General features: G+C 40.1%; 1 protein-coding gene across 4 annotated transcripts in view; it reads right to left on the bottom strand.

The window, feature by feature from the left end:
- USP22 (ubiquitin specific peptidase 22) overlaps positions 1-13,779 on the bottom strand; it is a 205,806-nt gene that overhangs the window by 70,371 nt on the left and 121,656 nt on the right. For all 4 annotated transcript variants that reach the window (XM_075899711.2, XM_075899712.2, XM_089769306.1 and 1 more), the window contains one exon: positions 12,805-12,906. In XM_075899711.2, coding sequence (XP_075755826.1) covers positions 12,805-12,906 — 102 coding nt within the window. The remainder of the gene's footprint in view (positions 1-12,804; positions 12,907-13,779) is intronic.

The raw sequence follows: 13,779 nt of genomic DNA, 5'->3' as shown, positions 1-13,779 counted from the left end.
TTGTTTTAAACTTGCTGCCTATTAATTCTATTGGATGACTCCTGATTCATGTTACATGAATGGGTTAATAACATTCCATATTTCACATTCTTCACACGACTCATATTTTTATAGGCTTCTATCTCATCCCTCACCAGTCATTTCTTCTCCAAGCTGAACAGTCCCAGTCTCTTTAATCTTTCCTCATATGGAAGCTCTTCAATTCTTGTTGCCCTTCTTTGTACTCTCTCAAATTCTAATCCATCTTTTGGAGATGGGGCAACCGGGACTGCACGCAGTATTCAAGCTGTGGACAGGTTATGGATTTATATATAGTGCCATTATGATACTTACTATCTTATTTTATTATTCCTTTCCTATTAGTTTCTAAGGTTTTTTGACTGCTGCTGCACAATAAGCAGACATTTTCAGAAAACTGTCCACGACTAACATCTCATTTTTGAGTAGTAACAGCTAATTTGGATCCCATCAATTTATATATATAGTTGGGATTGTTTTCCAATTTACTTTACTTTGCATTTATCAGCATTGAATTTCATTTGCCATTTTCTTAGGCCAGTTTTGTGAGATCCTTTTGTAACTCTTTCAGTTACCTATGGAATTAATTATCTTATGTAATTTTGTATCATCTGCAATCTTTGCCACCTCGCTGTTTATCCCTTTTTCCAGATCATCTGTGAATACATTTAATAGCACTGGAAATCTTATGCACTAATAAATCTGTCTCTAAGGTGACATAGGACTTGTTTTTGCAGACACAGACTGACACACAGCTACCCCTCTGGGACTTCTAATAGATTGGCGAGGCATAATGTCCCTTTAGAAAAGTCATGCTGACTCCTCCCCAACATATCACCATCATCTATTTGTCTGATAATGATAGTTTCAACCAATCTGCCTCATATCAAAGATAAGCATACTACCTGGAGTTGACCTCTAGAGCCCTTAAAAAATAAGCATCATATTAGTATCCACCAGGAGCAAAGATGATGTTGAAGTCAATTGATTTACATTTTATTTGGTTAAAACTCAAAGTCTAGAGCAAATATTGGACTAAAAGCTTTCTGTGAAGGAATCTGTGACCTCTTTCCTTCAATCAAAGTTGAAAAAGCTGCCACTCAGATTTCAGCTATACCACTAGCTCTTTAGTCATTCTGTAGGCCTGCCTGGGCGCATGTAAGCGGTGCTAGTGGTATTGGGAAAGTCTGTGTGTGTGATGCAGCCGGATTTATTCTTTCAGGTAAGATTGTTGTGTGATTTCAATACTTTATCATTCAAAATGAAGTGAGAAACATAAGGCAAGCTCACCCAGTTCCAAGTACAGTCCCTATTTCACTTCTTCACCTGCTGTATAACGGAAGTAAAGAACAAACTCATCTTCCTCAACTCCTATCATATATTTAACTAATTCAAAATAGCCTTATAACTTTGTGCACATATGCATACTAGTTATTGCTTCCATTTTCTCCCCTGGAAAGTGCTGAACTGTGAAATTAAGTTTACAGAAGATTTTGCTTTAAATACATACACTTTCTCACCTTACTAATACATTCCTGTACTTCAAATTTTTGCTCTGCAATTATTTCTTTTCTTCAACCTGCCACTGGCTTGAAAGACTGATTCTCCAACACAAGGTGCTATTTTTCAGAGCCAAGGGACAGTGAGAAATCCATTACCAAGAAATCTGTCATGTTCTGGGTTTATGGTGAAATACAAATATTGTTACTTAGAAAAAATCATGTTCCACTTTCACAGTTTTATTTTATAAACTGATGTGTTAAAACATCATCTACGGATTGTTTACAGTTTGGGCATCATGGCAATGGAAGCGATTACGAAAATGAATCCATATTTCCACTAAATGGGAATGCATGAGGATACAAAAGAAACATAAGCAGCCAGATTACAAAACAAAATCAGCTTTTTTTTTTTTTTTAGGAACACTGTCAAAAAAGCAATTTACCATAAGCTGGAAAACACCATTTCTTTCCCTAGCTGCGTTTTTAAGAGAATGCAAAGCTACTTTTTCTGTTTACTTCTTTAGTCATACATTAATTTTGCCATCTCAAAAAATACACCCAATTCTGTAGACTCACAGGACTGCAAGGGACCCTGAGAGGTCATTTATTCCAGTCCTGCACTCATGGCAGGGCTAAGTATTACAGACCATCCCTGAGGGTGTTTTTCTAACCTGCTCAATCTCTAATGACAGAGATTCCACAGCTTCTCTAGGCTATTTATTCTAGTGCTTAACTACCCTGAGAGGAAGGTTTTCCGAATACCCCACCAAAGCCACCCTTGCTGCAATTTGAGCCTAGAAATGACTACTGTAGTTAGAAGAGGAAAGCATCAAAACTGATCCCATATAGAAGTCAAGGCTTTGTGCTCATATTATGTGTGTCCAACAAAAGCTCATGAGGTACACTAAACTCAAGCAGTGAGATCAAATATGAAGAGAAGTGCAGGTCTTGTTTTCTGCTACAAAATTCTGACTTCCTTTAATGTGCAGGAGCAAATAAATTCTTATTTGCCTTAAAAAGTGCTGGTGCAAAGGTGTCCTCAACTGCTAGATGTAACTATCCTGTAATACAGAAACATTAACAAGGTATGTCAAGACAAGACAGCCAACTTAATTATCTTAAACTAAACACCAGAGGTTTCAATGGGGGGAAATGGGAAAATGCTTATTCATCTCAAAAGATTAACATCTAATTTCAAAACGTTAAAATTATTTTTTCTTCAAATCAATTTAAAACCTTAGATGGTAACAGCAGTAACTTTAAAACATTCTTTATCAATATTCCTGATAGTTATTATAGTACTGACTCATAAGACTAGGGCAGTTGTTTTCCTTTCCCCAGACAGTACATCATGGGCAACCTATGCTAGTGAGTGGGCTGCATGAGTGTGCCCTTCTCAGTGAGCTGCAAGATTTTAGTATCCAAGCTGGTCTCCTGGGATACGTTAGTTTTGCTTACCACACCTGTATTCCTAGATTTGGTGGAGTGTTCCGAATGAACTATAGAACCCTTTGGATGCAGAGGGAGTGCATGGCTCTAACAGTCAAATGCTGTGTGCTTCATGTGTGTCACTTTAGTAATACCAGTAGGAAAAAAAAAACTATGTGGATGGAAACCAGCAGAATCTGGTAACACTGCACCTGGGCAATGGTAAACAAGATGTCTCACAGACCATACATTGAACTTGGATGGGTTGCATGTAGCCCACATGTTGCAGGTTGCCCACTGCAGCTTTAGAGGCTGTGTGTGCCTACAACTGGAGGAATGGCTCACAATTCTGCTTACTTAAAAACTGATAGGTTAGATAGATCTCTAACTGGAGATTAGTAGCCTACTCAATATTTTATATGAAAAAATGCCTCAACAAACTATGTCCAGATGTTAGAACAGTTTGCACCTTTTTCTAACTTTTGTAGTTTAATTTGCTTGTAAACTGCCATGATGGATGTCCTGATAAATTAATCTGTTTCCACAGTTCAAATAAAATTCAAATTCTGTAAACGTCTCCCCTTTGGGAATAAAGCTGGACTACTGTCATTTCTCATGATATAAATCAAATGAAGAGACAGGATTCAACATTTACCAGTCCCAGCAATCCTCTTCACTGAGTATAAACATTTTTCATTCCAGCAGTGAAACCATACCTTTCCTTTTGTCTAGCTGTTGAAAATCTTTTCCAGCAGAAGTTGTAATCGCATGGTGAAAAGAAGGCTACGGTAGAGCTGAGTTTATATAAAGTGCACAAAAATACCATGTACAATAGCTGAGACATGAGGAATCACTAAGTTTTTGGTTTTTGGCACTTGCACATAAGTTTTGTCCCCACATTCTATATATACCTAAAACAAACATTAATCCTGGTGTTATCTCCAAATTTAATTTCTTCTCCTATCTTCTTTCATTCTAAATTGAACAAAGTACATGCTTATATCAGAGCCAGGTGGTATTATACCACATTTCTTCTTTATGTAGAATCTGTTTAAATATAGTTTGCTCTGTGCCCATTTTGTATACTGCAAAAATAAGGTGAATTCTGAGGATGACTGGGCTAACATCTAGAGGCACACAGAAATATATGCTGCTCTGTAACAATGTCAGTAACTGTCAGATTCACCCACAAGAATATAATGATCAAGAAGTTCTCATAACTTACGATTTATCCTTTACTAAAACCTGTAAACAGAAATCTATAAACCGCATTATTAGCATATGAAAATATGCCTGACACCTCACAAGTTTTGGAGGGTCGTCAGACGTGGCAACCAGGGTAAAGTACATTCAAATGACCATGGAAACACAGATATGTGGGAGTTCGGCTTTTATAAAAGTTTAAGAAAAGATTTTTTTAGAAGCAACAAAAGCTTTTTGAACTGCTAAAGCAGCTACAGTAAACTTCCAATAATCTGGCACCTTTAGGACACAGGGGGTGCCGGATTATCAGATCTGGATCCCGGATTATCAGATTTGCTGGACTATCGGAAGGGGGGGCTATGAGGGGGTCTGGGGTGGGGGAGGGGATGCCACCTCAGGCCCCTCAGATCCCCCCCTTCCGATAGTCCGGCTCTGCCCCAGGCGTCCCTGATTCAGCCGCTGCTGGTCAGTTTCAGCAGCGGCTGAATAGGGGACGCCTGGGGCAGAGCAGCTGGAGTGTTGCGGGGCTGGTCTGGTAGCGCTGACCCTTGGCGTGGCGAGACAAACCCGGCAGCACCCCAGCTGATCTTGGAGACACCTGGGGCAGAGCAGCTGGGGTGCTGCCAGGTTGGTCCCGCAGCGCCGCTCCTTGGCGCTACTGGACCAACCCGGCAGCACCCCACCTTCTCTGCCCCAGGTGTCCCCAAGTCAGCCGCTGCTGATACTGATCAGCGGCTGACTCCAGCAAGCCCGAGTCAGAGCAGCGGCTGAATCGGGGACAGCTGGGGTGCTGCTGGGTTAGTCCCGCAGCCCGGAGAAGCAGCGCTACGAGACCAACCCGGCAGCGCCCCAGCTGCTCTGCCCCAGCTTCCCCGATTCAGCCGCTGGTCAGTTTTAGCAGCTGCTGAATCGGGGAAGCTGGGGGCAGAGCAGCTCCAATGGTCCAGCTGCCCGGAGCACTTCCGGGTTCCTGATGGTGCCGGACCATCAGATGCCAGACCATCAGAGTTTTACTGTACTTGGGTTCTTCCTTCACAGATGGCTGCTGAACTGAGGTTTACTTCAGTAGTTTACTGTCAGAAAGCCTTTCTAAACATTGTACAGGTGTCTTTTTTGACTAGATAAAAAAAAAAAAAGTTAAAATTTGTCATTTATTTTCAATGGGATTTTATTTAAACAGGATTTTTTTCTCCTAAATATTGCAATACTTAAAGTTGTCAGGAACACCTCATACTAGGGAAGAGAACATCGTAAAGAGTGACAAAAAAAACCCACAATAAAAATTAATTTTCTGCATTTACTCCTCTCTCTGATGGCAAAAGAATGTTGATTTTATAATGATAGAAATGTAGCTGTGTTAGTCTGGTGTAGCTGAATCAAAAAACAGGACTATGTAGCACTTTAAAGACTAACATCTTGTTAGTCTTTAAAGTGCTACATAGTCCTGTTTTTTGATTTTATAAAACATTTATCATTGTATTTGGTGCTTATTGCAAGCTATTTTAAGACTGGTTGATGTAGGACATAATTATCAATTTTCCAGAGAGCTAGATAGTTGGTGTAGTTACAAGGTAAGATGACTGGATAATATTTATGCAGGACAGATTTATTTAGGTAGTACTTAAGGGATCATTATGCACCCCCACTGTGACTGATTCAGAATGTTATTTAATCCAACAAAGCAGAAAAAAAGTTTAAAATTAAAGAAATGAAATCAATTTTAAATGCATTTCATGGACTGCCACATTTCAAATACGTACCCACTAATGTGTCCAACTCACAATTAAAATTTAAACTGGTGTTAAAAATTTTCTCCTGGGCCAGAGTGTTTTCACTCACATTTTCCCTCTGCACCAGTTTCGGAAGTCTTAGACCAAAAAGAGCACATTCACAAAATTCTTTAAAGTATTAATGCAGTCTACAACATTTGCAAGTCTTCTCTAGTTAGGCCCTTGTGCATGGCTGCTCATGCATAGTTTATGGAACACTGAAAGATAAAGCAAAGCTTCTGGTAGGTTGTCTAGAGAACCAAAAGTAATTTCCAGGCCACTGTGCATCTCCCTTTGCCACCTTTACACTGAAGTACTGCTGCAATATTTATTCCACTCATGCCTCTCTTTCTCACGTTATACTGCTTGGTGTCACACAGCTGCAAAAACCACCTGCCACTGTTCTGTATCTATTGTTGTTGTCATTTCCCCCATGCTGCATCATTCTTTCTGAAAGGGATTTGCTCATTCTGCTCTAAAGGCTCCCCCCTCTGCCTTTTTGCAACACTGCAAATGGGAATCCCAGGTGGCTCTAGCTAATTATCCATGTGCTTTTAGACTTTAATTCTTTCTACTGGTAATATAGCCGAGTCTTCAGCCACAAAGTCACTTCATATGCTAATCAGAGACAGGCGAGCTAATACCTCAGTCTGCTCAGGAGTACTGATCTTCTGTGGGTACTAATGATAACAGAACAAGAGGAGTTAAGAAAATGGCCCCCCAAAGATGCTACATCTCCCTCCCATCCAGCAAATTAAAAACTCTGATGTATGTCTGAATGTAATAGTTTAATGGGCTAACCAAGAGCAGTGCCTTCCTAAAGCAGCTGGAGACAGAGACTTAATAACTGAACTGTCCATTGCATTTCTGGGGGGAAAAAAATCCAATAGCTGCATTATCTAAATTTTATCAAATGCAAATTGTCCTTAAGGATTTTTTTTGGTGTAATTAGTATGTCAGAAAATGTATCAAACCAAACCAGTAGGTCTTGAATCAGAAACCAAGATGTTATTTAATTCTGCAAAACAGTAAATAATGATTATCAGCATTTCAAACTTGCAAACTTACCATATGTATTATATGCCTATTGTACTGTGTAATCTAGATCAGATCCTTCAGGTAGGAACCATGTGTCCTTACTTGCATCAGCACTGCACCCACTGTTGGAACTTAAACAATTTGTCCCTAAATCACTTCACAAACATACAAATGCAACTGTGAGGATGATTCTTTGGTGAACATCCAGCAAGTATGAACCCATCAAAGCTTTGGCTTCTCCAGTTCGCAGCACCACTAGAACTATTTTAATTTGAAGAGGAATCTGCACAATAGTGACTCAGCAAACATTTATATTGTGGGTATATGTACTGTCAAGAAGCAAATATCTGGTGAGATACAGATAATCAAGTCTGAAGAAAAATCAGAGGGACTGTAGTGTTGATGAAACCCAACTACTCTTGGAGATCAACCAAGTCATTGTTTATGTAACTGTAAGTGGTTCTTTAGACACTTTGCTATGTACAAAGAAATGTTATTTTATTTTGACTGAAATAAAAGCTAGAAGGGAGCATTCCAACTGGCAAATTATTTGTTTTCCGTATTAAACTCATTTTATGGCAGTTCATTCTAAGTATTTAATTTATGGCACCAGTGCAAAACTGAGGATAGCGCTATTGTGTAGAAGTTCAGCCAGTTTAGAAAAAGTAGTGCGCAGAGGCTGTTAGCAACAACAAAAGCCACAAGAGGTCATTTCTCAGCACTACAAGACAAGAATAGAAAAATGCAGTGCAAAGCAGACTTTGCTATGGAGTTAAAAATCCACATGATTCTGAAGTAATGGTGTTTTAAAGACTAGTAGTGTACAATCTAATGGGAAACCACAAATATGGTTATTGATATACCACTGAACCAGCTCCTACTATATTACAATCAAGGATAATGAAGTTCTCATTATGGAAGAAACCCCATAGGAAGCCATCCTTTGCCTCTCTCCCAAAATTCCCCCATGGATAACCCACAAGCATACACTTTCCCAAGCATGTCTGGTCTTGCATTCCAGGAATACCATGCCATCCCTCCCTCAGTAAAAGCACACCTCAGTTAAAGCTATACAGAACCAGTATCAGGTTCAATAACCATTTCAACATGTCACACTTGAGAATTAAAAAAAAAAATTCAAAATGTAATTTCCATAATCCAGCTGCACATACAGCAGGGAGGAAGGGAAAAAGGGGAGAGGGCGAAAGCAAGTGCAGGTTGAACCTCTCTCATCTGGTACTATCTGGTCTGGCAACATCTGTGGTCCAGCATGAATTTAGTTAGCCCAATGTCCACTTCTGAGTGTGGCCAAGTTTCCTGAGGTTCCATAACGTTTGTTTACAGCCACCAGTCCTGGTTCTCAAAGTTCTGTGCTGATATTTAGCTCTAATTTACCCCTAAATGTCTTCTAAGAGCCTAGTAAGCAGTGGAAGTGTTGATAATGCTGCTAAATAATACTGACCTCCTGTGGTTTGGCAAATTCTCTGGTTTGGCACCAATCAGGTCCCAAGTGTGCCAGACTAGAAAGGTTCAATCTGTATCTGCCTTTTTTCTTTTAGATTAGCTTTACAAAAAGGTAAAATAGATTTGGTTAGTCTGAACTGGATTCACCATATAAAGAGAATCAAATCAATAGGTATGCAACTCTTACAGCTGATTACCAGCGTAAGTTTCATTATCAAAGACAATACAGTCAGAGACATCTACGCATGTTTTCTGACGCATTTATCTACCTCAGAAGATGAAAGAGATGTTTATTACAGATCAATAAAGACCTGGTGTCCGAAGAAATGAGCATCAGAAGAGAGAAATGGGAATGTCCAGGTAACTGCAGCATTTCACTCTGCACACAGATATATATTTAGCAATAAACTAGAGAGAGAGAGAAAAGGCTCAAGGACAATGACATTTTTTTTCAGTTAAACTCCCAATGTATTTTTGTGACAGAAATCAAGTCTTTTGCTTTTAACTGTAGCCCATAACTGCATTAAGACTCCTGGGTGCTTTGATTTTTTTTTCTTTTTAAATCTTGGTATACAGACAGCTCCGGGGCCCAGTAGGAGAAATTATTAAAAGCATGCCTGCAGAAGTAAAGAGATCAGTCATTGCCCTTATCCCCTGTGTTTCATGAGCACTTCTCCACTCATGCTGGGTGTATCAGAATTCACACCGTCAGAACCAACCCTTGTACCAAACTGAAAACTTACAAGTCTTTTAAGAATCAACATCTCATTCCAGCCAAATGGAAAGCAAATCATCAGAAAGGTCAGATGCACCTTTACATTTCATCAAGTCCACTTTAATGTGTCCTCTACAATTCATTTAGCCTAGTATATAGTAATATAGCTCTTATATGATGTATTATAGTTTCATAAAAAACAAAGCCCAAAGTAACCAGCAATAGACAGAACAAACCAGCTGAGAGTGCTTTCCTAGGCTGCTTGAAGTTTCCAATGTCCAGGTGTACTTCAATGGTCATAATGGTGTGGGTTTTTTTTTTTTTTTCCTGAGCTCTACTGTTGCAAAAATAGATATATTTTCTTTGACATGACTGTTCTATCCTGGGATCTTGACTTCCTTTCTTGAAGTCGCATTATTGTTGCTTCCAGAGTTTCAGGTATCATACACATGTACTCCATTATCCATACACTACTGTGCTAGAAACACATTCATAAAACTATTACTTTATTCATCCTTACTCAAAGAATTTTGGAGGGGTGAAAAGGTGTGAACATTGCATGATGAACTTTATGGCAACATAGTGCTTACAGCAATTTGAAAAATGAGACAAAATTGAAGGATTTCACAAACTGCTTCCTGCTTCTAGTGACTATAGCGCAGGTGTTTAAAAGGAATCTAGACATTGTTCCACTGAGCACACCACCACCTAGCTAACTAAAAGAGCCTCAGTCTCATTTCCAAAAGTCACTTAAGCACTTAAAGGTATGACTAGACTACATGGCTCCATCGACGGAGCCATGTAAACTAGTTTACCCGGCATAGGCAAAGAAGCGGGGATTTAAATAATCCCCGCTTCATTAAAATAAACATGTCCGCCGCACTGTGCTGACGATCAGCTAATCCGGCACAGCGCGGCAGTCTAGACGCGGATCTGTCGGCTGGGGAAGCCTTTGCTGACTGATCCCTTATGCCTCGTGAAACGAGATTTACAGGATTGGTCGGCAAAGGCTTCCCCAGCCAACCGATCCACGTTTAGACTGCCGTACTGTGACAGATCAGCTGATCGTCGGCACAGTGTGTCAGCCATGTTTATTTTAATGAAGTGGGGATTATTTAAATCCCCGCTTCTTTGCCTATGCTGGGTAAACTAGTTTACATGGCTCCGTCGACGGAGCCATGTAGTCTAGACATACCCTAAGAGTCTAAGTCATATTGAAAGACAATGAAACTCAGGCTCCTAAGTTACTTTTGAAAATGAGACTGAGGTGTTACAATGCTTAACGGAGCAATGCCTAAATACCTGTAAAAGTCTGGGCCTAACGCTATTACTCTAATCTCAGAAATCTTTATAACTACTGAATGTTGACAAACATTCAACTATAAAGTGAAAATAGCCACAGGTTTATTAGTGGTCAAAGTCATCATTGCGGCTACTCAGGAAATATTGATGAGAAACAGAAGCTACATTTTGTGAGAACTGCATATTTTTTCCTCTCTTCCCCAGCTGTATCCTAATAGACTCATTATGCCTGCTTTTCAGATAGCTCTTGGCTCCAGAGTGAGTATGCTAACTTTGTGGGCTACAGTATTTGATTTGCACCAAATAGTCCATTCTCACCTTGGAATCAGTGAAACCAGCAACTGATATCTACAACAAGCTGGAGAACATACCTGTGTGATCGGAGTTCAAAATATAAAATTGGAAGGACTCCTTCTGCAGTTTTCAAAATAATCTCATAGAAACGTAAGGCTGGAAGGGACCTCAAGAGATCATCGAGTCTAGTCCCTTGTGCTGAGGTAGAAGCAAGTATACAGATTTTTGTTTAGCCTGTTCTTTAAAAACTCCAATGATGAGGTTTTCACAACGTCCCTTGGTAACCTATTCCTTACAGCTTCAGGGGGTAGCCAAGTTAGTCTGTACAGGATAAACTTAAAAAAACCAACAAATGGTCTAGTAGCACTTTAAAGACTAACATCTACATGTTTTGTTAGTCTATAAAGTGCTACCAGACCATTTGTTGGTTTTGAAGCTATTCCTTACAGTTAGGAAAAACTTCATAGTACAAGTTGGACCTCCCTGGTCCAGCACCCTCAGGACCAGAGTGGTCCTGAAGGAGCGAATTTGCCAGACCAGGGTAGGTTAGGCCTTGGGCTCTCTCAGGGTACATCTAGACTACATGCCTCTGTTGCCAGAGGCATGTAGATTAGGCTACCAGGCATAGGAAAATGAAGCGGCGATTTAAATAATCGCCGCTTCATTTAAATTTACATGGCTGCCGCGCTGAGCCGACAAACAGCTGATCAGCTGTTTGTCGGCTCAGCGCTGTAGTCTGGACACGCGGGTGTCGACATCAAAGGCATTTGTCCACCACCCAGGTATGCCTCCTGGGATGAGGTTTACCTGGGTGGTCGACAAATGACTTTGATGTCGACACTCGCGTGTCCAGACTATAGCACTGAGCCGACAAACAGCTGATCAGCTGTTTGTCGGCTCAGCGCGGCAGCCATGTAAATTTAAATGAAGCGGCGATTATTTAAATCGCCGCTTCATTTTCCTATGCCTGGTAGCCTAATCTACATGCCTCTGGCGACAGAGGCATGTAGTCTAGACGTACCCTCAGTATTCCACTCTGACAGCCAGTGCGCTGCCCCTGGCCAGTGGAACTCCCCTCCCGGCCCTGCTCCAGCTACGGTCCACTGGCTGGGCTTCCTGCTCCCAGGCCACTGGTTCTCTAGACTGAATTCTGGCTGAACTTCCAACTGCTGGCAAACTCTGTGGCTGTGGCTCTCTGGTCTGGAAACGTCTGTGATCCTGCTGGACCCAGGATGTTGCTCGATCAGAGAACCACAGCCACAGAGGTTCAACCTGTATTAACATAAATCTTTACCACTGCAGACTAAGCTGATTACTTCTTGTCCTGACTTCAGTGGACATGGAAAACACCAGTTTATGGTCCTCTTTATAACACCAGAGATTATTTTGAAGACTTATTAGATGTGCCCTCAATCTTCTTTTCTCAAGACTAGACACACTCAGTTTTGTTAACCTTCTTTCCTAGTCAGATTTTCTAAACTTTTTATCATTTTTGTTGTTCTCTTCTGGACCATCTAAAGCAGAAGGAAAGAAGTCCAAGCTGCCATCTGGTAAAAAGACTAAAGCTCCCATTTGATAAAAGGCCAAAGCTCTCAAGTGAAAGGATGATGAAATTTGGGCTATGCCTGAACAAGAGAATTTCCCCTGATGCAACTGCCTTGGTGGTAGCTCTACTGGGAGTGCTAATGTAGATTAAGTTGTGGGACCTTCCAGCATTTTTACCACCATGTCAATTAAAAGTTCAGCTAAACTGGTGGTACATCAGTAGGGATTTTTTTCCATAGAATTTCCTACTTTACACAGATTTTAAGTGTCTCCTACTTTGAAGGTCTCCTATGGAAATTCACTATCTTCATTATCTGAAATGACAGAACACACATCCTTCTATACAGAAGAGAGGATGGAAGTCAGTACACATGGTCATTAGCAGGACAGGATACATTTTAAAAGAAAAACAATTTAACACTCGACATGAAAATATACAATGAAACCTTGAAAGGCAGGAAAAACATAATGGGGTTTTGAAAGTGCAGTTGGTGGAGAAATCTAAGAAATTGTTTCCTTAACTTACCTATGGTGCAATTTGTGGTTATTTTTCTCCGCTTGGGGTTGTGTCGTAGCAATTCTAACTCTCGTTTGGTTGGCTCCCATGTTGAATACTTTTCTCCAATGCCTGAGCAGATGAAAAGAAAGTTTCAGGGTGCTGTTAAGCCAGAACAACTCAAAAGATACTTTCAAGAAAAGGTTGTGATGCACTGTCCATTAAGTTGGATTCTGTATACAAAATCTACAATAGCCAGCTTGCTTTTTATTACTGTTCAGAAAGGCAGCAATTGACCTTGACAATATGTTCCCATAAATATGGGCTAAAAGAACACAAAAGCAGTTACTTGTATAGAATTCCTATCTATCTGTTTCTAAGTAACAGTCTTTCCACCAATGGATGAAAAAACCTCCAATTAAAAAGGACCCCAGCATGAAAGCCAATCCAGTGTTATTTATTGTTTCAACTGTTCATGATTTTCTTTAGGCTCAAAGGGGTCATGCTGCTAGCAGAACTGCATGTCTTGGGGCTAAGCACAGATTGGCTGATATACAGGGCAACTTAGACAATTGTCCCCATATCTCTTCAATTAAATGACAAATTTGGTAAATAAGCCAAAATAGATCCAACCAACTGGACAGCTACAGTCTTACTCACTCTTAATAGATGCAAAGCAGATTGGAAAGGACTTGGATGAAATTTAATAGTGTATTCCCTCATTACATATTTGGGGGTATGCTGCTATAACTCTCACAATGCTGTTGTAGTATTGGGTAATAGCAAAGAGACTCTAGTAGAATGAAGGCTGAATACTTAAAACATTCCCCAGAAATATAGTTAGATGTACTGCATTTTTTAAAAATTTAACTCCCCACTGCTCAAAGAAAAATCTTATTTTCTCAAGAGCCATGGCTGAAATGATATATTAATATCTTAAAATAAAAGTCCCCACTAATATGTTTCAAAAACATCTCTTATTGAGGGACTGTAAGGTAAGGGGGA

The sequence above is a fragment of the Pelodiscus sinensis genome, chromosome 15, assembly GCF_052426305.1.
Source record: "Pelodiscus sinensis isolate ZL-2025 chromosome 15, ASM5242630v1, whole genome shotgun sequence".
In the NCBI taxonomy this organism is placed as follows: Eukaryota; Metazoa; Chordata; order Testudines; family Trionychidae; genus Pelodiscus; species Pelodiscus sinensis.
Note: the sequence above shows the minus strand (reverse complement) of the source record. Positions and strands in the feature narration are given on the sequence as shown.